The following is a 26,503-nucleotide window of genomic DNA, read 5'->3' as shown; positions in this document are numbered from 1 at the left end:
TCAGAATTTTTTTATTATTTTATTTTAACTTTTAATTATATATATATATATATATATATATATATATATATTACTCAACTTTCCATACAAGTAGATCATTAAAAAAATCAAGATTTGCTTGATTTTAGCCAACGGGTGAAACGAAAACCCCAAAAGAAAAAGTTACAGAATTTAGTTCAAATACTAATGCAATAATTGGTGGAACGGGTGCATCTGTCTTAGTCAATCTGATTTCAAGCTCTACGGATTGAAATCCCCAGATTGGAAAATGACGAGAAAAAAGAGGCACCTACGGAAATAATATTAAAAGAGAAGGGTCTACCGTCGACATATCGCTTTTGTTTAGTCAATCTTTTTCCCGTTAAATTCGTTGAAGGAAAGGAAAAGCAAAAAAAAAGTAAAGAAAAGGACGACGAAAGCGAGAAATAGACCACCGACATATTCAAAAGTTTTGACCTCAAAAATATCGGCCCGCGTTTTTCTTCCTCCGTATTTATCCTCACGCCACCACCGAATAGTCAAGGGTCCAACGAATGTGAACGGCGCCGCTCGGTCAAATCTCGGGAGAAAACCTCGCCGCGTTTCCGCGGTCAAAGGGTGAATTGGGTAGCCCCACATAGTCAAAAGCCACATTCGTCCTTCTTTCCACTAACCCGTCCGAAGCGCCCGCCAAAACGTGCTAGCCTTCTTCTGTACTTCTCGCACCCCCGGTCAAAACCATCCACCTCTTTTCCGAAATGACCAAACTCCCCCTACGTCACCCCGCTTATTTACGAAACTGCCAGCCACTGACGCCGAAGTCACCGCAAGCGCACGCCGGCCAATCGAAACAGTCAAAATTTTGGCCCATAAACGCTTCCATCCATCCGACGCTTTTTATTTACCTTATTACCCCTACAGTGTTGGCCTCTTGCGACGTTAAAAATCAGGGTATTTTGGTACTTCCGTCACCCTTTAGAAAGGTTGGTGGCGGTTTGGTCGCTCTGGAGCTCAAATTTCAAAAGCCGAAACGCAAAATTTGGCAAATTACGAGGACGGCTTTTAAAATGACATGTGAAATGACTTAAATGTCCTTTCCTGGACATACCCTAAAAGCGGCCTACTCTTCACGTCCCCTTTGACGGCCAAATTCCGATAAAGTCCTGAATAATAGTTATTAGGAGCCAAACAAATTTTAGCGGACGACAAAATTATACTTTTTTCCAAAAAAAAATATTTATTTAATGAAAACCTTCAAATTAAATCCCTTATGATCAGTTCTTTCATGGCTCTAAAATTTTGGTTTGTTTTAAGACTTGAGAAGATCTACTATACATTCTTCAGCTAAAGTGTTATGTTTAATAGTAAATATATATGGTAACCACCCAAATAAGCAAGACTTTAAATGTGGTTCAATATGGGGCTTATATTGGGCATGAATATACATACATACATATATATATATAAGACTGTTATTTTAACGAGTAAAGTGATTTTAAGGGGACCCAGGTTGTGGGCATATACTAAAAGGAAATGTGGATTACATAAAAGAGATTCAGTTGAAAGATAATGTCTTTCACTTGGATGCTTGTAACTATAATATAAAATAAAAATATAGGCAAATTATTTTATAATATTATTTGAAACCTACCTCCAAACCAATGCTTACTGGACAAGCGTCCTTCAAAAGCATTCAGTGGTGAAATGACAGACACGATAATTATTTTATAATATCATTTCAGCTTTTTCTCCAATCAAAAGTACCATTAAATGACAATTTTTAATTTAATAGATCCTAAGAGTAGGGAGACATGTACTTTTTTTTCTCATTCAAAATTACCTGTTCATTAACCACCCACGAGGCCAATGGTTCTAAATTTCAATCGTATGAAAAGAATAATCTCACTTTGCTTTGCCCTCCTTTCTTTTACGGGGATCATATGGAAAGTTGGATAAGCTCATACCGTTCGAGCTAACTTAATTAATTCACCATCTAATTTTATAATCAACATACAAGTATGTGACTGGGGCCAATCATGAGCTAACTATATGATATTAAGACTTATCAGATATAACGAAGATCCACTTTCTAGCTAGCTAGTCGACTCTCTTGCTAATCTCATTCAGGTGCTTTTTCAAATGAAGCTTAGAATATATATATATATATATATATATATATATAGTATATTAATTTGTGTAATGTAGGCAAAGAACCTTTATTATCGCATCATTGTATTAAACAATGGTGCATAATGTCCTACAAGTATATGAATTTCATTTCAAATAAGAAAAAAACTTGAACAATTAGTAGAGCCATACATTTCTAATTGAGGGGCAGACCTTTTAAAAGTCAATGGCCGGGAGCACCAATATGCAAGTAAGAAAATGAGACTTTTTCGACCATTATGTCAAAAATAACTTGTGCTGGTTCGTGCGGGCAACTGCCCACACTTTCTCCACCTCAACTTTTAAGGTCAATTTTGGTTTTAATGGTGAGGAAAGCTATTTTTTGGCTAAGGGGCACTGTGGTAGAAATTTTCATTTTTGATAGGGCACAACGTATATAAATAAGTAAATAATTATAAGGCATTTATATAAAAATAAAGAAGTTTTTTGTTGCGATACCAGCCTACATGTAGCTCCGCTATTGCTTGAGAAGGCCCCAAACATAGTCACTTGAGGCGCACTTTGACCACACCCTGTTTTAGTTGTTCATCCAATTGAAACCCTCACAATCCTTTCCTTATCAATCAAGAAAGTCTTCCTGTCACTTCCAATCCGCGCCAAGCAACTTAGACTCCAAACCTTGAAGTCTAAGATTGCTAGCTTCAACTTGGAGGCTTTAGGTCAACCTACCTCGAGAAAGTGAAACCTTCTTCACCTTCTTTTATCGCATGTTTGATAAGTGAATAAAAAGTCAAAAGCAGTGGCAGAGCCAAGATCTTTTGGCGAAAGGGCACTCGAATCACTAGCTCAGGTTTGGTGTAGGCATCTCATGTAAATTTTTAAGTGATCATGTTATGTTGTAATTGTAAGTCATATAAATGAAATTTTTAATTGGCTAGTGCGGTCTGTGGCCCATGCCAGCCCCTACTTAGCTCCGCTACTGGTACGTTGAATGCATGTGTTTGCGCTACAAATCGCTCCTACTTAAACATGAATGCCAAAATATTGGACATTTTCTTCAAGATTAACACAAGCACTATAGCCTCCTACTTCGAGAGCTCGGATTGAAAATCCAGAACATTTGGGACCAAACTTTATTATTCAAGAAATCAAACACGCCCTAGGAAAGCTTTAGAGCTGCCGTTTCGAGGGTGAAATGGACAAACTGTGCGGGATTGTTGACTAACTATGTTGAAAAATACACCGTTAAGACATAGTGTGCTAGACTCTATGGTTTTTTTTTTTTTTTTTATTGTGTGTGGGGGCGGTAAAGATGGCACAAACGACAAAGAGAAAATTGAAGGGAATCACTTCATTAGCAATAAAATAATCAACTCGCTAAGCACGATTAGATAGGTTAACCCAATGAAGACATGACCAGAAAAAAAAAGAAAAGTTCTTTTCATTATTAAGATTCTTTTTCAGAAACACACCTAAGGTTTTGGTTATATTCGAGGCACGCCTATGTTTTCAATCTTTTATTGGCATTTAGATGACACCACAAAACTAGGTTTTAAAGTGCAAAATCAGGTTTCACTTGCAAAACACTGTTTCATGCGTGTTTAGATGACATCAAAATTGTGTTTTGCGCAAACCCAATTTTGATAAAACCCAGCTTTTATGTAGGGTCTAAAAACTTTCCCAACCAACCAGGTTTTTACAAAACCAAGTTTTTTTTAGTATGTCACTCAAAAAACTGTAAAAGTTTTTCTTATTTGTGTTTGTCTTTGATACCAACACATAGTCCCGTGTGAGGAGCAAAATATATGGCATACTGGGGCTTAACCATGGTTAACTTGAATGATACAAGTCGAATAAGTGTGTTTAGGACTTCTGCAATAGCAATGGGCAAGTTGGAGGTGCATAGGTGGCATATCTCTAATTCGACTCCTGTGGTCTCTATTCTTTTGTGTTGTAAACTAATTCATGAAATTCTAGTTTTCAAACACCAACTCAGCTCTAGAACCCGAAGACAAAAGAAAAATGAAAAAAAGAGAGTTTCAACTCTCGTTCAAACGGTAGGATCAACCAACTCGTGCCCATCTTTAGAAGATAACTTTGAGATTTTTTTTATTATTAGTATTAACTGTTAGGTGCTTCTTATCAATATCGAAATGTTAAGCATTCTCTTTGGTTATGATCGAAATCTGGATTTCTTTATTATTAAGCAAAGCCTAGGCATTCGATACCCATGTCGGGACACGAGACAGTGACGTATTCCCAATTCCCACCACCACCACGCTGCACGACTCTCTAAGGCAGGAAAAAAAAAAAAAAAAAAAAAAACTCCGGCTTTCAGAGCTCAGGAGGAGGAAATACCAGGATCTTCACCAAAACCAGCAACAGGAAAACCGCCTTTACCTGTCAGTAATACCACCACGTTCTCTCTCTAGAAACATTGTTCCCCTCTCTCTCTCTCCCTCTCATGAGGCATTTATAGTTGTGTTATGATAGTTGGTATCGGTTTTCTGCATAGTTTTAACGGTCTGCCTCTTCTCTTTCCTTGTTCTTTTTTTTTTTTTCTCTCTTCTATCTCTGGCTTTCTGAGAAGATAGTACAACACCCACACGCTTCCTCTTTCTTTCGAGGAAGAGAGAGGGAAAGAGGGAACTCTCTGAGAGATTTCCCGAAGAAGATCGCCTTTTGTAGTCTGTAGGTTGTACCCCCTCCCTGCCCACCTCTTCACCTTTTCCCCTCTTCTTTAAATTTTTATTGCTTTTTTTAATGAAATTTTTGTGGGGCGTTTTGGGTTTCAGGTGAATGTATTAAATTTATGAATTTCGTACAAAGAAAATCTCCCCTATATTCATACATCTTCTTTCTCTCTCTCCCCATCTGCTCTTTCTCTCTCTAATCAAGTAATATATATATATATATATATATGCATATAAAAATTTCTGCTGTTCTTAAAAGGGTTTTAGAGAGAGTGACCGGGATGTGGAAAGGTGTTTAAAGTTTAAATTCTTCTGTTTGTCTTTTTTTTTTTTTCCTTTGGTTTGTTGTTGGAATTTATTAGGGTTCTGTTTTTTCTTCCCTAGATATATAAGTGGTGCAACTTGTTTAGGGTACAGTCCCTCTCTCTCTCTCTCTCTACACCTATATGACTCTCTTTGTCCCCATTTGTTTTTTCCTTTTTTATGACAATATCTTGTGGGAGAACAAGGACTCTCTCGCCATACTCTTGTCGAAGTTTTAGATTTTCTTTTTGGGTTGCTAGACCAAGTATCAATACTTGTACTCTCTCTTCTTTTTCCTGATAAACATCATTGTCTTGAATCTTGCTCTTTATGTTCCTTCCATATCTCCATCCCCATCTTCCGCCTTTTTCTTCGTACATTAACAGAGAGAAGAGAAGAAGAAAGGGAAGAATAACAATCTCTCTCTTTGTTTAGGCCACAAGGGAAGCCCACTCATTTGCTGCAAAAAGAGCCTCAACACGACGGTGATTCACCACAGCTGAGTTCGATTCATTCCGGTGCTGTGTTGAACTAGAGAGAGAAAGATTCTCGACTCCCCAGCTCGGGCCCTCCTTCCTTTTCGAGATCTTCTTCAGGTTGTTCTCTTTACACAGAAGAGCCAACAGAAAAGTACAAGTAGCATACGAAGCAACAGCGCCAGCCAAAGAAGAAGAAGAAGGAACAGCAAGAAGGAGAAGAAAAAGGGAAGAAGGAAAGAAGCAGCAGCAGAAGAAGAAGAAGAAGAAGAAGAAGAAGAAGAAGAAGAAGAAGAAGCAGCTGAAAGGAATAAGTGGAAGAAAAAAAGGAATAAGAGAGCAAAGCAGAAGAAGGGAAGGAAGAAAAAAAGGGGTGAGGACAAAGGAAGAGCTGGCGAACAGGTGGTGGGGAGGGAGCGTGGGGCTCGGGGGAGTGGATCCGGTGTCGGCACCGGCGCTCGCCCCACCGAGCCTCCACCTCCACAACTCAGAAGAAGAGCCGGCGGGTCTTGGACGGCTCGGAGCTCCGGCGAAGCGCGAGCATGACCCCTCAGGCAGCGCCGCGGTCAACAACGGCGCCGGGCACGATGATGAGGACAACGAAGGCCGCGCTGGCGAAGGGGACCACGAGCACGACGAACACGCTACCGGCACCGAGATCGTCGAGGCCGGGGGCCGACGTCCCCGCGGCCGGCCCCCGGGCTCGAAGAACAAGCCAAAGCCGCCGATCATAATCACACGCGAGAGCCCCAACGCCCTCCGGAGCCACATCCTCGAGATCGCAAGCGGCAGCGACGTCGTGGAGAGCGTCGCCAACTTTGCCCGGCGCCGCCAGCGAGGGGTCTGTCTCCTCAGCGGCAGCGGCGTCGTCGCCAACGTCACTCTTCGCCAGCCGGCAGCCCCCGGCGCTGTCGTCACCCTCCCCGGCCGCTTCGAGATCCTCTCCCTCTCTGGTGCCTTCCTCCCCGCTCCTTCTCCACCCGGCGCTACCGGCCTCACGATCTACCTCGCAGGCGGCCAGGGCCAGGTCGTGGGCGGCAGCGTCGTTGGCGCCCTCATCGCCTCCGGCCCGGTCATGGTGATTGCCGCGACCTTCAGCAACGCTACCTATGAGAGATTGCCACTAGACGAGGAGGCCGAGAACCTCGCAATGCAGCAGCAGCAATCGTCCTCCGGCGGCGGAGGAGTGAACAATTCTCAGAGCGGCGGAGCAAACGGTGGTAGTAATGGTGGTGGTGGCTTGGCAACAAGCGGCGGGCAGCAGCAACACGGCCTGCCCGACCCTACTTCGCTGCCCATCTACAATCTGCCGCCCAATTTGCTGCCCAACGGGCAGATGCCCCACGACGTCTACGGCTGGGCTGCTCCACGTCCACCACCATATTGATTTTTCCCTTTTCTTTTCTCTCTCTTTAGGTATTTTTGTTAGTCCTTCAGGAGTGGTAGTCTTCTTCTTCATTTCTCTAAGGGTGTGCGCGTGTGTTTTGCTTCTGTGAGTGATAGTTTCATTAATCAAATGTATGTGTACACAGATCAAACGATGGTCCTTATCTCGCGTTCTCTAATTGTTCGTTTTCTTTCCCTGAAATAGATTTAACAATTTGAATTTTGTTAGCTCATTTCTTCATAATAGAGAGAAAGAGAGAGAGCGAGAGGCTATGAAGCTTAGTCGCAGTGACGGATGTACTGGATAATTTTAGTTGGGCTTCTCTCAGAAACATGGATGCAATAAGAAGAGCAATGAATATTCGCTTCTTCTTCTTTCTTTGCTGCTGCTTGCTGTTATTGCTACATTTTGATGACCACCATCAAATTGTCTGGCAGTACTTCTTCTCACTGTTGTTTTTTTGATGATGAGAACTTGATGATGAGAACTTGATGATGAGAACAACTGATGGGGAAATGCAATTTATACAATTGGTTTTATCACCATCACTCTCGATATCATTATTTCCATCATTATCATTCCTGGTAGCTCATCTTATGATGCAGATTAACCATTTGTACTGTAAACTTATTCCAGTTCCCGGATTTGTGTACAAGTGGAGACGCGAGGCAGGAGGAAATCGGAAGAAAAGAGAAGCTCAAGGAGGATGAGGAAAATGATACAGAGAGAGAGAGAGAGAGAGAGATAGAGATAAAGAGAGAGGAGAGAGAGAGGTTGAATAAAAACAAGAATAGTAGGGCTCTGACAAGACAGAAAGAACCTGTTCATGTTTCCATTAATGGAAGTGGTTATCTCATCTTTGAGGGGAGCCCTTTGGAAATGACTGAATGGATGGGCGAGTGGGCACAGATTAGATGTATGGATGACGGACGGATGGATGGATGGGTCGTCGGATAGATGGACGGACGGGTGCCATGGAAGTCTCAACGGTGCTTGCTTTTAGTATTTTGTGCCTGAATATGACCACAAGGCAGCAGCAGCGGCAGCAGCTGTGCCGCTGCTCTGGCAAATGAGTATGGGCCTCTCTCCCTCTGAACCCCACCGTAAGTGGTCGCTCGATTGCAGCTGCTTTTGAACGCATGCTTTCACATCGATGGTTTAATTCTTTTTCCTTTGCTTTGCTTTCTTGATTTGATAGGTTTTCTGAACTGTAACAGTAAACAATTATTCTCAACCCGATCATTGCTTTAAAAACCGGCCAATTACACGATTTCTGACTTTTTACCTCCTTGTGCCGCTAGATACTCGAAGGAGGAAGACGACCAACTTGCAAACGAGGCCGTAATTCGTGGTAAAAAGTTAAAATCTCTGCATTAAATTCGGTAAAAGTCTCTTCTGGCCTTGTTGCATCATCTTGGTAGCTCTACGATAATCTCTGCTGCTGTTTATGTCGACAACTATCGCATTCGATTTGATGACACAGAAAGAAAATGGTGGTCATGCTAGAAGATGACTCGTGGTAATTTCTGTCCGTCACTGTTATTTTAATGGGTTAGGTAAAATCTCTGAGATGGTACCTAGCGGGTGAGCTGTATCTAGTACTGTTATTTCATGTTCGGTTCATTGTTCTCCACTGTATATTGATAGTGCAGAACTTGCATACTTGTCGATGGATGTCCCCTTCCTCCCATCAATGAAGTCTGTGCGGCTCTGCTGCATCAAACGTCCCTTAAAACCGAAGCTTCTATCCCTTGGCATCACACAGTTCCTTGCCCTTTTCCTCTTCCTCTTTCTACTGCAAGTAACTTATCAAACCATCGTCCAAAATGACAGTTCATTGTAGTGCAGTATCTCCACAGACTTCATAACGCAAAGAAAAAGACGATATTGGTGCATAACACACACACACACACACACACACACACACATATATATATATATATATATATATATATATATATATATATATATATATATATATATATATTATTTGTTATGTACCAGAGAATCCTGTGGACTCATATGGTGTAATTTTGGCAATGGCGGCTTGTATCCCATAATTTAAAGATGGGATTATCAAATGAAGAGGGTGGGGGGGGCCGGTTGCGGTGGTTGGGGAGAATCTGTGCACTGTGGGGATGGCATGATGATTTCAAGGTTCTGCATTGAACTTTGGCATGATTTGATATGTAGAAGCAACCTGCTCTTTAACTCCATTCATTTTTTCAATTTATGTTCGTAGGGTATTTCATCATTTTCCAACTTTATCTTGGTTTATTTGAGATATGTTTCTTATGCTATTATATTTTCACCTTGCGGATATTATTTCCATACAGTTTATAAATCGAAGGTTTCTTCTACACTAACGTTTTCATCTCTCTCTCTCTCTCTCTCTCTCTCTCTTCCACCTTCAATATTCTTGTTCACTATAATATGATATGGATATCATGATAAGATGGAAATTGAAATTTTTTGAATCAAGAATGTGAACTGAAAGATTGAATGGACATGGGAATCAAAGCGATTCTTTGACTCTTAACAAAGTATTGATGCCTTTAATTAAACGATGCATGCGAATCACTCCATTCTACATACATAAAATCTTCAACCAGCATTTTTTTTTTTCAATTATGATAACTCAACAGAATTAGAACCACTGCATTTATATGATCTTAACTGAAAGTTGGCAAAGAGGAATCCTAAAACTTTAAAGAGCGACCAAGCAACTGATTGGTTCTTTCCATAGTCTTATGCCCAACCCAAAAAATTAATTAACTTTTTCCCTAACTGATACTTCGTAAAAGATAGTGTTATTTAGATTTAGTTTTTTAACTTTTTTATGTTTGAACTTCCATGATGATGCATAGTTGCCTAAGAATGAGATTCCAGTGTAGTTTTGTATGATCTTTTGTGCTAGAACATCATTATTCCTATCTTCACCTGATTTGATTGCCATTAATGTGCTTGATAAATTCTTTCTTTTAGAATATTTATGTAGTGCTGTTCTTACATATTTGAATTTCACAGAGTTCAGATAGAGCGATATAAATCAAATTTTATTCAGTTGCTATGACATATCTAGTTATTGTCTCAGATTCCATGAGTAGATACGCGCAAATGGTTTTGATAATTTGATTGGATATGCATGGATTAGCGTAACACGATTTTGTGATGATTAATATCATAGCCGCAAGGAATTCCAATCAGATTAAAGAATGAAAAGAAACTACAAACAAGAATTATCATTCTAGAACATGTTATTGGAAGAGTGATGTTTTTTGGTGTCCTAGATTCCATGTGATTAGCATTTTTGGTCAATTACGTGATAGCCGAACTTCTTGCAAATTTCTTCAAAAATGGTTCACCAGTTGGCCGAGGGGTAAGGAATTCGACTCATTCACATACAGATTATTAATGTTTGGAATCCATAATATATATGCAGACAGACTTTGCTTAACTTAATTTGATAAAGGGTACTCTCAAATTGATCTATTTGTTGAGCAAAAAAAAATTATCAAACGATTCAAGTTTATGAAAACCGGACGTTGCTCATGTCAACATGTTTCATGTTTTCATCCGTCATACAATAGTATCTCAAAAGTTTATCCATCTCGTAAGATAAAAGGGAAAGGTAAGATTCAAGCACAATTGCAACGTAATTAACTAAAAGATATGTAATGAAATTTTGATTTTATCATGTAGCCTTGAGTATAATTCAAGGCCATGAATATTTTTCTTCAAATAATTAACCGCCATCGAATAATTTGAGCAAATACATGGAGATCTGCAATGCTAGATTGATGTAATAGTTGCCAAAGGAAAAATACTCAATATTTCTTAAATAGAGAAGAGTGCTAATTTAGAAATGATCAGAGCGCTGCAAGCAAACTTACACTGGATGAAGCAAAACGTATCTCTTCGGGTCAAGGAGATCTCGTAAGGGTTTTAGCGCTACTTTCTCAAGGATTTCATTTAGTTCATATTCCCTTTAATCTTACTCGATCAACTAACAAAGAAAAACGAAAACCAATCATAGTTAAGGCTTTTATATAGTATATATATATCCATTTCATGTGTGTACATGTGAAAGGTTGTTCATCTATTAATCAATTTGGCGGTCAATTGCATGCATGCTTATGTAGTATGCTAAGAGAGGCTCTTTCGATCAGCATCGAATTCTCGACCTCGTTCAAATTAGAAATATCTGAACCTAGTCCCCAGACATGTAAATGGAGCTGGAGCTCTTTGGTCATTTATATTGAATGCAAGGAGAGCAGTACTATATAAAAATCAATGGCACATAAAAGCAATAACCTTGAATCATAAATTAGTTCAAGTTAATGAAAGAACATTGTTGCAGCAGTTTACTGCTACCCTCATGGGTTTCATAACTGGATTCATTTTTTCATGAAAAGGTGAACCACTTGTATTTCAATTTGATCATTTTAGTGGTGGAAACTACTTATATGTGGGGGCCATATAATTATATATAAAGAAGGAATTGACCCAAGTGATTAATAATAAACTTGGGGCCCTCTTTTCTTTGCATACGTTAGTTCATTTAAGTCTTTATCATATGGGGAGCTCTCAAAGTTAACAGTATCCTCTGGGGCCTCATTAATACCAACTTGTCACTTTGAGTTGGCAGAGCCAACACTTGCCAAGTTGGTGTATAATGGCATTAACTTAAGTAGTAGGGGAACATGTGGGAAAGGAAGAAGTGATTGGTTGTCTGTGGTCCTATACTTGGCACACTGTAAGTCAGTTGCCTATCATTTTAAGATCAAAGTAATTTAAATTGATCTGAATCGACCGTTTAGATTTGAAGTAATGGCAAATTTGATTCAGCTCATACGTTATATATTAATTTTTTAATAATTTTAAAGGTTGCATGTTTTTAAATTTTTATTGTTTGTCTTTTCTGGGTGCGCAGGGGAGATCTACTATTCAACTGAAGGTTGAAGCTTCCACCCAACTCCGCATCCTCTTAAGATATAGTCAATCCTTTCGGTGCCTCGGACACCTGTGCTGCCCTCACCGCACTTCAACTTGTGTGTTGGTGGCCCCACTTTTGCAGCACAGAAAGTTGATATCCTGAAAATTCGAAATACAAACTGACCGTCCACCAACCCCCATCCCATCAATCGCACCAACCGTAATGAGAACTTTCTTTTATCATTTTGAAGATAACTGAATCAGTGAATTAGCCATTAATTCATTGGATTTCCAATTTGAAGAACACTGATCAATTGGCCTGGCCATATCATGAATGTGCTGTGGTTACTTATCAGTGTGTAGATAGCTATCTATCTCTCGAGCACATGTTTAGGTTTCGGTCTCAATGGGGAAAATGGAGCACCTAACAATGCATCTTCACATACCAAGAACTACGAGATCACCCCAAAATGAAAGGGGTGATAGAGAGATCGTACCATTGGAGCCTTTTTTTCATGCTTTTCTCAGAGGTTTGGAGAAAGTAGAACTCAATAGGATTTCCCTAATCTTCCTTTCCTGAAAAAGAAAGGAAGAATGTGAAATTCTTTTTCCGCGGGGTCCAGGAGATTGGATCTAGCCATAAGAAGAATGCTTGGTATAAATAACTCACTTCTTGGTCTCCGACCCCCTCAGTCACTACGAGCGCCCCCGATCAGTGCAATGGGATGTGTCTATTTATCTATCTCTTGACTCGCGAGATGGAGCAGGTTTGAAAAAGGATCTTAGAGTGTCTGGGGTTGGGGCAGGAGGGTGACATGTGCTACTCCAATTCGATGAGTTGGTTGCAGAATTGGCATGGAAGAGTTAACCTACAATGTTATGTGGCTCCGTTGCTTCCAATGCGTTGGTTGTGTGAAAATTGGCAAAGAAGTGGAAGCGTATCTTCACTCAAGCGATCCAATGTTGCTTCGCTTTGATCTAATAGTCTCCGTCCATGCGTAGCAATTGTGGCTCCCAATCATAAGCATTAACTTGCATGATCATTATCTCTAGCATTGAATAAAAACGTAAATCTTAGATATTAAACGATTTGGGAAGCAAGCAGGCATGTAGTGACCATATAAATGAGCTACATGCATGTGCTCGGACATAGAAATCCCACTAAGCATGTTCACGTATTTAAGTGACACCCCCATCTCTCTCTCTCTTCTTATTTTAAAGTTACATATGACAAAATTCAATGAAGGCACTTTTGTTAAGAACGTGCTTGCTTGGTTAATTTTATTAATTGTGAATGATATAAAATTTTATTATGCTTGGTCAACATATGCTCTCTCCCCCTAGGGGCCTGCAGGCAAGTTGGCTCTCTCTCTCTATATATTTATGTATATAATCATCTTCGCTCTATCTTTATCTTTCAAGATGGAAGGTAGACAGAAAAACAATGAGAAAAAAAAAATAGTTATTTAATGCATTGACCAAAATACCATATTTCTTTTTTCTCATTCCTTTTTTTTTCAACCATACAACCAACTTGAAAATGTGGATGACCTGGATAATTTCTTATATATATATATATATATATATATATATATATATATATATATATATATATATATATATATATATATATATATAAAGAGAGAGAGAGAGAGAGAGAGACTTAAACAAAGGGACACGTTACAGGATTCAGCTTTTTCTTGTAGACTTTGAACCGTCATCTGGTCAGCCCTCGCTCTCTCTGAAACTCCTTTAGTTCCCCAACTATTCCTCAACCAGCGAAGTTCCAGCCACAAAATCGTAAAGAAGTTGCCTTGCAGCTGCAAAAGAAACGAGCCATACCGTGTTCCTGCAGTCAAGCCGTCCACAAAAGGTAAGCGTCAGTCAGAAGATGGGCCAAAATCTGAAAGATTGAACTGCTAACAGTTTCTGCACTCATCGAACAACGCAACACCCACTTTGGATCGATCCCAAACTCTCGATCTTCAATTTCATGTCGACGTATCATTCGTGGGTAAGTTGCTCGACGAGACGACGACACCAACGAAGCCAGGAACTTAATTTTTTGACGGAACCGATGAATGTATTCTCCGTTAATTTTTTTCTGATATCGTCAAGGAAAAATGCCAAAATGTTTCTAATTCCAGAGAATAAAATCTCAAGATGGTCGCTCGAAAAAGCAGAAATATATAATGGTCAAATGACAAACATCCACTTTAATGCTACAATATTTTTATATAATAAACGTAGTAAAACATGATTTTCTTATGTAAGAATTACAAAATTGAGTTTTACAATTTTCTTGTATCTTATAGAGTATAAATTGGTATAACCTTACATATACTATATACCAATATATATAATATAATATTGTACATACATATGAACGCACATAAACAAAAGTAATATATATGCATCAATTAAAAGTATAAAGTCACGCAGAAACAAACACACAGAGATATATCGATTGGTACATACCTAAAGGTCCTAAGCTACTTCTTTTCTTTCTCGTCTTAATTTATCTGATCCTTCTTAATACATGTTTATCCGTGTTCAAGTTGGCAATATTAAGAAACAATCCTATTTTGACCTCAATTTCATATATATAATAAAGTAATACTTTTGCACCGTGCTTGCCAATTATCTGCAAGTTCCAACAAAGCGGTCACGAGAATTGTGCCTTCCTCTTTTATCAAAGCTCACGAGTTCTCCTTCTGCAGTCACGGCAGTGTAACCGCACCTCGTTATAACTCCTCTCTCTCTCTCTCAAACTCAGACTAGGAGCCCGGCCGACAGGTACATATGTCCTCAAGTCTCACTGTTTTTTTTTCTTCATTTTTCCATTTTAATTCAATTTTATGGGGTTTATTTTGTTTTTTTGGCTGATTATTGGTGTTTCATTCATATTGTTGATTTTTTTATGCAGCATAATTACCTATTTTATTTTTGTGTTGTGTTACGTAGTGTTGATTATGTTATTTAAATCTGGTTTCAGTGAAAACTTTGTCATTATTTGCTATTTTAGTTTGCCTATAAGAAAGAGAAAATTTTGTCCTCGTGATGTGACTTTTGTTCGTGATATTGGGTAAAATATTTATTATATCAAAGATTGTGTGTGCTTTTTACTTGGTGTATTTCAGAAGAGAGTTGTTAACTCATGGCCTTCTTAGCTTATAAATTTTACCAGTTTTTGGTTTTGCCTTTGTTTTTTCTTGTGCGGTCAAGAAGTTTTACTGCGCCACAAGGTGGGAAAATTTTTACCTCACCCACACGGTCGTTGAGGCAATTTCATGGATTAGCCAAAAAAATTGGAAAGATTTTGAGCCACCAACTTGAAATGTTTGGTTCCAATTTTATCCGATGTCTAATAAGAGAAACCACCTTAAAATGTTGCACTGCATGAAAGGTGGATAAGTGGTCCAGAACCCGATGGACGGTTGAGTACCCGGTCTGTGATGAGCCAAGCTTAGGCTGGTTATTTGACACTTGAGCCGACCTAATTTAAAAAAAAAAAAAAATTACGGGGCCAGGCTGGCTTGACTCATTCATGTATTGAGGGCCCGACTCGACCCAATATATATATTCACCGACATATGACACCAGCCATGGGCTCAATTAAAAACCTTTGGTGTATCACTAATAACTTCCTTAGAAACTTTTTATGTGATGGCACTCTTAAAAACTCTTCATGTGTTGCCAAACCCTTACAAACTCTTGGCACGTCAATAAAGGATTCTAAAATTAAAATATGAAATGTACGCATCGAACTGAGTACCCGACGAGTATAAAGTTAACAGTTGAGTCCGACCCGATAACTAAGCGGGCTAAGCTTGAGCCACCGACAAGGGCTTCATGCCAGCCCGAACCCAACTTTCTCTAGCATTATGGTTCCCAGCCCTGATCCGGCCCAATGCCCAGCCTGCCTGGCGCATCCATAGACCATAATTTCGATCTATCTACAATAACAAATCTAACCATTTGGATGAGTTCTCTTTATACCCAAAAACTTACAAACAAATATATTGTGCTGATCATTACATATATTTTAGTTTTTTAGTTTTTATGAGCCAAAAAGAGATAGTGTATTGCTCAAGGGGCACAGTTGAGCAAACTGGTATTCTCATTCATTATGTGTCACCGATTCAATTGCAGTTGTTCCCTAAGCTGCAAACAGTAGTAAATGACACTTAAGTTGAAGGCTAGAGAGAGACATGGGGCATCAGCCCACATCCAGTGGCACCGTTCACCCATAAAGACATGGTCTATTAGTTACAACGAAGCTCCAATTTATATATTCATCAAAAAATAATTGTATATTCATGAAAAATTACATATGGTATATCCATTATTAAGTCTTTTTGACATGTAGATTGCATCCTTCGGTTAGATTCGTTCATATATTAAAAAAATCCCACAGTGCGGTGCGTTGATTTAGATGTCTTGGACAAGTGGACAAGTGGACAAGAGTTTTTAAATTTTAATTTTCTTGTTTGGAAAAGAAAAGAAACCTTGGGTTCTTTTTTACGTGAATGAGCACAAACAGCTCAGTCCCAGCATAGTTCCCCCGCTCTACGTGAGCCTTTTAGAAATTATTTAGTTTTGTACAGGTTACAGTGAAATAATTTCTTCGCAACTGATTTGCTAAATTTTCTGAAATTTCTATTGCGTAGCTCGATATATAGAAAAGATGGAGGCCGAAGACGACCGTATCGATCACATTGAGTCTACGGAGGTGGAGGTTAAGGGCAGCAGCGAGTTTAGTGGGAGGAGGATGCCTAGCTTCACTCGCTACTACAAGGAAAAGCCTCGAGAGCCACAGGTGGATTCTCCATAAAGTTGTTGGTTCACTAAAACTGCAGTATTTATTTATAGCATCTTGAGAATCCTGTCAAATTCATTCAAAAAGTAACAGTTGCAGATAAGATCAACATAATTCTAAATGGTATTGTGTTTTTCATTGTTTCTTTACTAAAGAAGAAGGTGCTTTTGTTCCAACTTATTTGAAGGAAGCAACCTTTTATATGTAAAGAGAAGATAAAAACGAAAAATTATAAACATATGTGTAGTTTTAGATTAAAAAAAAAAAAAAAGTACCTCCAACTATGATTTTCTGCAGGAACTAGGCAAGAAAATGTCTGAGCAGCAATTAGATTTTATTGAACGTGTCCATGAATAACAACGGAGAAGAAAAACTAGAAAAGACACTACAATTATATGAAGAAGTTGGTAATGAGTTTTTGGTGATTTTTGCAGGACTACTCTGTACTGCAAACACTGCTGTTTGCCTATCAATCTCTTGGAGTTGTCTATGGAGATCTTGGGACATCACCGCTCTACGTTTTTAGCTCTATTAATCTCTCAAACCCTGAAGAGAAGGATATATTGGGAATTCTGAGCCTCATATTTTGGACCTTAACTCTTATTGCTTTAGTCAAGTATGTTTTTATTGTTCTGCAAGCTGACGACCATGGAGAAGGTAAAGAGTAAGCCTTGCTGTAGGCGCTCATGCCACCTTCTAAACTGTCACATGGATACGGCTGAAGATACTGTGATTCAGCCATTTGTTGTGAAGTTTCTAATAAAATTTTTAGTCAAGGGGACAAGGAAAGGCAGTAGGAACGGAGTATCCATGTGACAGCTTCTATGCATCTTATTCTTCTGATTCATCACCTTTTTCGAGCAAATGTTTCTTTGCGCAGTTTACATGGTAGCACCAAGCCTTAGAATTCTTTTCTAGTAGTAATTGATTATTTGCTTCGGTTAGGTGGTACATTTGCATTATATTCATTGATATGCCAGCACGTGAATTTGCAAACAAGAATCACCAAGCAGAATGCAAGGCTAGAATCAGACACCAACTTGAGATTCTTCAGTCAAAGAAGCACGTTGCAGTCCAGAACAAAGCAGTTCTTAGAGAAGAGTCCGAGAGCTCAAGCACTGGTGATCTTTATTGTTCTGTTTGGAACTTGCATGCTTATTGGTGATGGAGCTCTAACTCCTGCAATCTCAGGTTAAGTTCCAAGGGATGGATTCTAGTATTACGTCTTGAAATGGCAAAAATCGAACTGTAACTAACTGTACCAACATGGAAATGAGTTCACTGATAAGTATACAAAAACTATTAGACTCTCAGCTTACAATCCAAGTTCTAGCACCACATTATGCATCAAGAAAATTTGAGAAGCTCAGCTAGGAAAGAGACCAGCAGAGCTGCTCAGGGTCCAGATGAATCCGGCACAAATGACTTCTAGAAGTGTCAAATATCAGCAGAAAAGTACATAGAGAATGAAATTTTCCTCAAATTTTTGTCGGCAAGATATTGGCAGGAAACACACGGAAGCAGAATCCAAAAGATATTTGCAAATTTGAACTTTCTAGTTTTACAAGTTTTGCACTTTTAATGGGATGATAATTCCTCATAATTTTTCATGATTTCTTTTAAGAAGAGGCTGATGTTTGTCCATACATAGAGATGCAACTAACATAAATGTGGAGGTCAGAAGCGTGACATGCTTTCTTCCTGAGCTTCGGCAATTGGCACTGATATCCTAGCTAGCGTCCCTTAATGCAAGTTTAACTTTCAAGCCTTTATTAAAGTATATTGGGTTTCTGCTTGAAGCAAGTTTTAGTTGAATGACCTGTCAAACTTCCAACTCCATGTTTTTTATTATTAATTTAAGGAGTAATGAGGAAATACTGGATGATAGGGAAACAAATGGCCAAGACAACCAACAACTCCAACCTGAGGTGAATTAAGTCCATAAAAGGGTCACTATAATCCATGGTTGATGGCTCTCTAGTAGACTTGGCATTCAAGACCAGGATCTTTGTGCACATTCCCGTGCATATCTGCTGTCCAATATGATTCTTTTGTTTTTTTACTCCATCCAGTGTTATCTGCTGTCCAAGGTATCCAGAAGAGATCCTCAAAGATTGACCAAAGTGAGTAAAATCTTTCACGGTTTTAGCTTTTAATATTTACCCATTCTATGTTTTCTTTCTTTCTTAAATGGAATTTCCTTTGGTTTTGGTGCAGTGGATGTGGTTCTGATATCAATTGCAATTCTATTGGTACTTTTTCTTTTCCAAAGCTATGGCAGCAGTAGAGTTGGCTTTGCTTTCTCTCCGATCATGATTCTGTGGTTTGGATGCACGTCATCAATTGGTGTCTATAACATCATCAAATTCTATCCTGCGATTTTCAAGGCACTCTCCCCGCACTATATTTTTGTTTTCTTTGACAGAAATCATAAGCATGGATGGGAAGTTCTTGGAGCAGTTTTTTTGTGCATGACAGGTATGCTCATTTATTACCAACTCTCAATTCTTTTCATGCTGATATAGAATGAGGAAATAGCTCTCTTAAACATAATTACTGTCCAAGGACCCTGAGAAAGTTCCAGTCACGCTATTAAAACATGATTCTTAGCTTTTTTACTTGATTGAACCTTGACTTTTCTTCATACTCTCAGTTTACACTTTTGGGATCTAGCTTGACCAATTTATATTATATACCATTCCGCTAAACATTATTTGTCCTGAGAAGTTAGTGATAATCTTCTAGAGACTCTTCTTTAAGAAGAATCAGGATTTGCTCCTACTATAGTGAAACCAGCTTTTCCTGTTCCATTGCAGGTGGAGAAGCCATGTTTGCTGATCTGGGACACTTCACCAAGAAATCCATTCAGGTTTAAATCCATGGCTTCATCAGTTTCCTCTTTGCCTGTCTTCCTGAAACTTGAAATGAAACACAAATGCTAATTTTGGGCTACATGCAAATGAGATGGCCATTGTTGCCTGTAAGAGCCAACTAGTCTGTTTAGGTCTCTATCAACCTTAATTTCTTAACCATCAAAAGCCATAAAAATATGAAGACATAACTTTCATCAATCCTGAAGGGTCATGCCGGAAGCTACTATTTCTGCAACGATCATATGCTTGCATGGCTTTTTCTCATTTTTTGAGGAAAATCATGTCTTGCATGTCTTTGTTGTCCTGCTTTTGACATTGTTGAATAATTGCAGATTGCATTCTCAGCCTTCATATATCCTGCACTAATACTGACATATGGAGGGCAGGCTGCATATTTGGTAAAACATCCAGAAAGTCTAAGAAGTTCGTTTTACAGCTCCATCCCTGATCCAGTGTTTTGGCCAATGTTTGTTATTGCCACACTGGCTGCCATTGTTGCAAGTCAGTCACTAATCTCTGCAAGTTTCTCCATCACAAGACAGTCAATGGCATTAGGTTGCTTTCCCCGGGTCACAATGCTGCACACCTCAAAAAGCCATGAAGGCCAGGTGTATTCCCCAGAAGTAAACTATTTTCTCATGGTGGCATGCATTCTCATTGTTGCTGGTTTCAAAGGCGGTCCTGAGATTGGGAATGCATATGGTAAACCAGCCTAACCTGTTCCTCTTGGTCAAATGTAAAGACATAGATTAATGCTGGCTTTCATGCCTTTATAACTACTACTGTAATATTGTAAGAATATCAACCGAGAGCTAACCCTACTGGCGATTGCTGCAAGATAACACTGACAAGTATTTGAATCCCCCTTGATAATACAGAATCTATTGTTCCTATCATTGCAGGTGTAGCCGTTGTATGGGTGATGCTCATAACAACTTGTTTAATGACTGTAGTTATGCTTACCATATGGCACACAAATGCCTTCCTTGTTGCAGTCTTCTTCATGGTGTTCTTCTCCCTAGAGGGAACATACATGACATCTTTACTCAACAAAGTTCCTCAAGGTGGTTGGGTTCCATTTGCAATCTCTGTGTTCTTCCTCATAATCATGCTGTCATGGACGTATGGAAGAAGCAAAAAGCATGAGTATGAATCAAAAAGGAAGATGACTCCAGCTGATCTCAGCCAGCTAATCTCTGAAGTACAAGCCTGTTATGTTCCTGGGGTTTGTTTATTCTTCACAGACCTTGTCAATGGCATCCCACCAATTGTCAGGCATTATGTCAAAAATGTTGGTGCTCTGCGCAGAATCACAGTGATAATTACCATCAGAACTCTGCCCATTCGAACTGTTCTTCCAGATGAACGATATTTTGTTGGAAAACTGGGACCTGATGGAATGTACAGATGCTTGGTGCAGTATGGATACACCGATGTTCCTGGAATGGAAGATGACAAATTCATAGCTTCAGTCATGGAGAAAATCAAGGAACAGATTGACAGTAATGATGAACTTACCAAACTTGAGTCTGCCAAAGTTCATGATGTAGTTTTTGTCATGGGAAGAACAATCCTGAGGTCAAGCAAGCAAAATGGGTGCATCGATCGCATTATCATCAATTATGTCTACCGTTTTCTGCAGAAGAACTTCAGATCCACAGTTTCTATGCTAGGAATTCATCCGGAGAAGCTACTGCAAGTTGGAATCCTCTATGAAATATAAGTCTTAGGGAAAGGCTAGTTTACTATATTCTGTTATGCTGATTGTTCCATTACTACTGATAACAGGATCTCGTAGTGTGAAAAGGAGAATGTAATCCCGAGATACGTTACAAACATGAACCTCTTCAAGTTTTTATATTGCCTTTAGTTGTATGTTTCTTCAGGCTTTGAGCAGATTACTTCCGAATCATGATAATGGCTCTTGCTTCTGATCTTTCTTTTGGGAGGTTTTTAATCACTCATTTTTCAAGGATCATTTAGGTGTCATCGAGCTTGGAACTTTTGGCCATTATGAAAATTATGGAGTAACAGAATCAGAACGAAATTAAAATTTCATATGTTAAAGATGATCAAGACCGAATTTAAGCAAGGTGGATGGCATTTTCATAGCCTTGTATATGATTTACCCTCATTGAATTATACTAAGTGACATGGATACAGCAATTTTGCCACTATACCCATGTCGACATGTCGACACGTGGACATGGTTACAGCGATGCACTTTGACACGGCTTCTTAAAAAAAAATATTATCTTTTACATTTTTTTCGTATTAATTTTAATGTTTTTCATATTATTTTTTGCATATATAATTATCCAAAATGTGTTTTTCAACTATTTCACATTTTTCTCACCTGTTTTGCATTAATTTTCCATTTTTTGTGAGATTTTTCACACACGTATATATATGTGTATTATATGTACTTTTATTGTATGCTCGTATCCACATTTTTTAAAATTGTCGCATCCATACCCACTTCCCGGTATCTGTACTAGTACCAGTGTCCGTGTGACTTAAGAATTATATGAAAGAATTTCAGGTACATTCACTTTCCAGAAATTTCTGGCATGCAAGTCAAGAAGAAACTATCCTCTGGACTTTGTTGGTTATTGTATTAAAGAAACGGTTGTAGGGAGGAAACAGAATCAAAGTTAAGTAATATCGGTACATCGTATTGCAACTTGATGTCTTCTGCACAAAATTTGGAAAGGAGCACACCGAGAAAGAATACACTTGCAAAATCTCGGCCCTACAACTCCCTTTTCACTACTTTGTAACCAGAAGATTTGCCTTCAATCATCATCAATGTAGATTGTCTCTTGCTTGAATAGGCCACCAAACACATTCCTAACTTCAGATTTTTTTTCATTGGGTTTCAATTTCGGCTGAGGTGGTTGGGGTTGTTTTGCCTGCTTTGGTGGCTTTACAATCGCCTTCTTTGGAGGCAAAGTCTGAGCTTTTGCTTGTCCACGAATTGTTGCCAACTGAACTTTTGGAATCTCATTTGGTTTCAGTTTGATGGAATCTGCAAACTGAGATGATAATTTCTCCCAGGAGAAGTCCTGTCCCGCAGATTTTGCTCTACTAAGTAATTTGTCAATGTTAGACCCAACTGCTTGGGCCTTCTCTTGGGCTTCTTCTGCTAAGGTGGCAGCTATTACCTCCTGTTTGGAGAGCTTCTTTACTTCCTCTTCCAGCTTCCTTGCAGCCTCTGCTGCTTCTTGTGCCTTCCTTGATGCTTCTAGTGCTTCTTCCTCTGCTTTAGCTCTTGCCACAGCTTCAGCGTAGGCCTTCCTTCTTCCATCTTCTGGAATCGTGCTGCATTTCCACAACTGAGATGTCATTTTCACAGCTCACCCACGGATAGCCAATTTCTGATGCTTTCTGTAAGGGAGTACTCCCAGACGCTTACTTTGGAAGTCTAAAACAATGTGACTATTTCAAAATTACTAAAACCTTGTGAAATGCCTATTCAAAAAGCTGCTCCTTAATACTGAAACTCATTTTGCATCTCAGATGATTTGTACTTCTCCACACAGACAAACAGAGAAAACCATATATATATATATATATATATATATATATATATATATATATATATATATATATATATATATATATATATATATATAAAAGCTTCTGACGAACAGTTCATTGGGTCTGAAAGCTATCCAGGTCTAAGTCAAAGTGTTGGGCCTTGTTCCGTGAACTATTACATTTCACTTGCATCGAGATGATCCATTTCGTTTTACTCAATTCATTCATGCCCCAGTAGGATTAGTAAAAGTTAGTGACATTACCTGAATAGTTCATCAGTTGATCTTGCTGGAGCCGATGGACTTGTACCAACTTCAACAACCTGAACATGAGGATGAAGGTGTTAAATCGTGGACCAAAACATAAGTGGGTCCTGAGTTTTTTGTAACATTGGTGGATCTGTTGGGTCCATAGTCGGCACCTAGATCCAGAATAGGTCTGTTATTCAGTCATAGATCCAGCCCTCACTGACCTTGTTTTCTGCAATTGCTATGTTTGAGAAAACATCTGCCACCAGGGTAGCAACCTGCGATTTTGACACCTGCACCATTCAAAACACAAAGGTCAAATATTTCGAATTCAAAATTTCAGGCCACTTGGAAAGCAAGTCTTCAGAAAACAAAGACGAACTAAACCTGAAAAAAAATTGCACCCACTATATTACTTTGTAGTCATCTTGAGCTGCACTCCCTTCCGGTCTAATGACAACATTGTAGCTGCTCTCTGGTGAGTAATCATCGGCAAGGTTGGCCTTAATCAGTGTGTAACCAATTTCAGTTTCAGCCACTTTTGCCAGCAATTCTGGCAAGGATAGCTCTTGGTTGAAGGAGAAAATGTTCGAGAAGAAGGATGAGAGACCATCTAGCACGTTGTAGGTGGAGACTGGAGTTACAGCTACTTCATAGATCAGCACAACATGCTGGACACCAGCAAGCTCAGCTCCCTGGACCACCTTCAGAGCATCCAATGCAGTTACCGCAGTGCTCGGACCATTCTCGCCAGGACCTACAGTGACAACAGCCTTTGCGGCATTACCAATTGCCTTTGCAATTGATTCTGGACTCTCAAATGCAGATTCCACAGCATTCAGTCGCTTCAGTTCCTCATTGGAAATTATCTGGATCAGAAGTTTGTGTCAGAAGAATTGATCCAGTATCAGAAAATGGCGGGCCCAAAAAGTATTTTGGTAATCCGAGAATATGCATCAGGCTTTTCCAACTTGTATGGTGGCAACCCTTTCGAACAGATGAAATAAGAGTGGCATGCTTAGACCCAGACTGAGAATTGCTGAAATTCCTTGTCTGATTCATTTTACATGAAAATATGATATCATGGTGACACGTTGCCTTTTCCTCAAAAAGAATTGCAAAAATACTCTGCTCCACTACAAATGTAGCTATAGGTTTTTTTTTAGAATGTATGAGCTTTCTTTGTTATCGGTACCTTAAAATATCAAGTGAAGATTTCATTTTCCAATTCTGGTACCAGCGAAAACAGCGAAAAACGACTATGGTTTCCCATGCAGTTATTCAACAAGACATAAGTCACGCCTGATTAGAAATTATGCCATTCCGATCAAATTAAGGTGGATTACAGCAGGTTACAGTGAACTATTGTTTGATCGCCTGTCATTGCAGGGTGAATCAGAAAAATTGGAACTGAACAAATGGGAGTGCTTGATATCTGCTAGATTGGAATCCAAAGACTAGGCCATTCCTAATCCGCTAATATTGCTTATCACCGTTCCCAGATCTAATTTACCAAATTCATTCATTCTTTTGAAAGAAATTGGATAAAGGAAACACAGTTTTGCATGATATTACATGGTGGAACTAAGCTTGGTCTAACCACAGGCAATCCTACTGAACAATGATTAAAAAAGGTTTGGAAGGCAACCGCTGATGACTTAAGCCTCAGCTTAGCCTCCAATTTCACATTTCATTGAGAGAATAATGCAATTTGCAGCCCATGTGGGTCCAGTCATCTATGTGAAGAAATCTGCAGATATGGGACTAGAAATTGATCCCAACAAGAACTCTTTACACCTAGCTAGATGGTTAGCCTAAAATGTGACAATCGGAGGTCAAGAGCTCGATGCCTGGAGTTCGTTTCCTGAATAATCTGGCAGGGTTCGGACTGTCTCCACCGTTGTAAATTGTCAATGGTAGCCATCCTAATCGCAGAGATAAACGAATTGCAGTAGAAAGAAAAAAAATGGTACCATTAAATCTACTCTTATATCAAGAACATCAATGTGTCATGCCTTTTCCATTCCGAAAGATATAGATGAAGGAGAGCCTCACTAAGATCAGCCATTGATTTGATTGGAAAGAGACAGAGCTTCAATGTCATGAAGAAGATGAGAACTCTACCTTATAATTAGCAGCAATGCGAGCAAGCTCTTGCGCGAACCCAAGGTCCTGAACGCCGGCCCGGACCTTGTATCCCTGCCGGAGAAGTGTTTGTGTGATCCTCACACCGGCCTGGCCAGTTGCACCAGCAACAAAAACAGTTTGGCTGTCCTTTCGACGCGTCAAGGCTGAAGCCTGGCTGATGGGGATCAATGCCTGAACATCAGGCACATTCACGTTTCCGAAATTGAACGGATTCTTTCTGCCTTTCTCCGGCGCCTCTTGCTTGCTTCCCTCCCCAGGCTCGCCGTCGCCTTGCTTCCCGACTCTAAAGGGAGGGAAGGAGATGCCCCTCTTTGGCGCCGCCGCGGAAATAAAGGAACTCCTTCTGTGATTTTTTGACGGGAGGGATGAACGATGAGAGGGATTAAGAAGAAAGGAGTTGGAGCCAAGAGAGTGAGCCATGAACGGAACGGCTTCCTCCTCCTTTGTCTTCCCAGTGCTTTCCTTTCTTCTTTCCTTTCTTCTTCTGAGTCCGGGCTTTAGATTCCGCTGCCATGAACTGTGCCAGCATGGAGGATCAGATGAGTAGGAGAGTATAGTGGCCTATGAAGCGGTGCCACGTCGTTTCTTCTCTATCCACTCGAGGTGAAGCAGAGACCAGACGTTCGTTCCACCACGGAATTGTAGATTCGCCACAAAATCCATTAGTGCTGTAGGAAAGTCACTGGTTCGAGCTTGAGCTAGGATCCAGTCTTCGTGGAATTCCACAATCATATTCCACAGAACAAAATTTTGCGTCGGAGCTCAAATTCGATTCTATCTTTTGAAACGGAATATTAATCAAACTGGCAAGAGAAGTAATATCTATATATAAACGCGGTTGATTTTGTTAAATCTAAGTTAAATATTAAGCACAATTCGAAGTTGGTGATGAAACTGCATGCTGTATAGTAACCAAATTCATGAGATACAAGGTTGTCAAAAGCTAGGATTCAAGTCAAATGTACGTCATACCAT

General features: G+C 39.4%; 3 protein-coding genes across 3 annotated transcripts; 2 read left to right on the top strand and 1 right to left on the bottom strand.

The window, feature by feature from the left end:
• Positions 1-5,080: 5,080 nt before the first annotated feature.
• On the top strand, positions 5,081-7,197 carry LOC116253868 (AT-hook motif nuclear-localized protein 20-like). The gene is made up of 2 exons (XM_031628837.2): positions 5,081-5,090; positions 5,602-7,197. The coding sequence occupies exons 1-2, from the start codon at positions 5,081-5,083 to the stop codon at positions 6,963-6,965; spliced, it is 1,374 nt and encodes a 457-aa protein (XP_031484697.2). The 3' UTR covers positions 6,966-7,197.
• Positions 7,198-14,666: 7,469 nt separating this feature from the next.
• On the top strand, positions 14,667-21,484 carry LOC116254012 (potassium transporter 26-like). Its single transcript, XM_031629031.2, has 9 exons — positions 14,667-14,696; positions 16,571-16,719; positions 17,154-17,376; positions 17,665-17,910; positions 18,792-18,842; positions 18,937-19,197; positions 19,536-19,588; positions 19,925-20,294; positions 20,495-21,484. The coding sequence occupies exons 2-9, from the start codon at positions 16,588-16,590 to the stop codon at positions 21,313-21,315; spliced, it is 2,157 nt and encodes a 718-aa protein (XP_031484891.1). The 5' UTR covers positions 14,667-14,696; positions 16,571-16,587; the 3' UTR covers positions 21,316-21,484.
• Positions 21,485-22,246: 762 nt separating this feature from the next.
• Positions 22,247-26,044, bottom strand: LOC116255175 (protein PLASTID TRANSCRIPTIONALLY ACTIVE 16, chloroplastic). The gene is made up of 5 exons (XM_031630954.2): positions 25,505-26,044; positions 23,797-24,249; positions 23,605-23,673; positions 23,396-23,454; positions 22,247-22,913 (listed from the first exon to the last, which is right to left on the bottom strand). The coding sequence occupies exons 1-5, from the start codon at positions 25,946-25,948 to the stop codon at positions 22,388-22,390; spliced, it is 1,551 nt and encodes a 516-aa protein (XP_031486814.1). The 5' UTR covers positions 25,949-26,044; the 3' UTR covers positions 22,247-22,387.
• Positions 26,045-26,503: the final 459 nt, after the last annotated feature.

This window comes from Nymphaea colorata, chromosome 5, assembly GCF_008831285.2.
Source record: "Nymphaea colorata isolate Beijing-Zhang1983 chromosome 5, ASM883128v2, whole genome shotgun sequence".
In the NCBI taxonomy this organism is placed as follows: Eukaryota; Viridiplantae; Streptophyta; class Magnoliopsida; order Nymphaeales; family Nymphaeaceae; genus Nymphaea; species Nymphaea colorata.
This window is presented reverse-complemented; position numbering and strand designations above follow the sequence as displayed.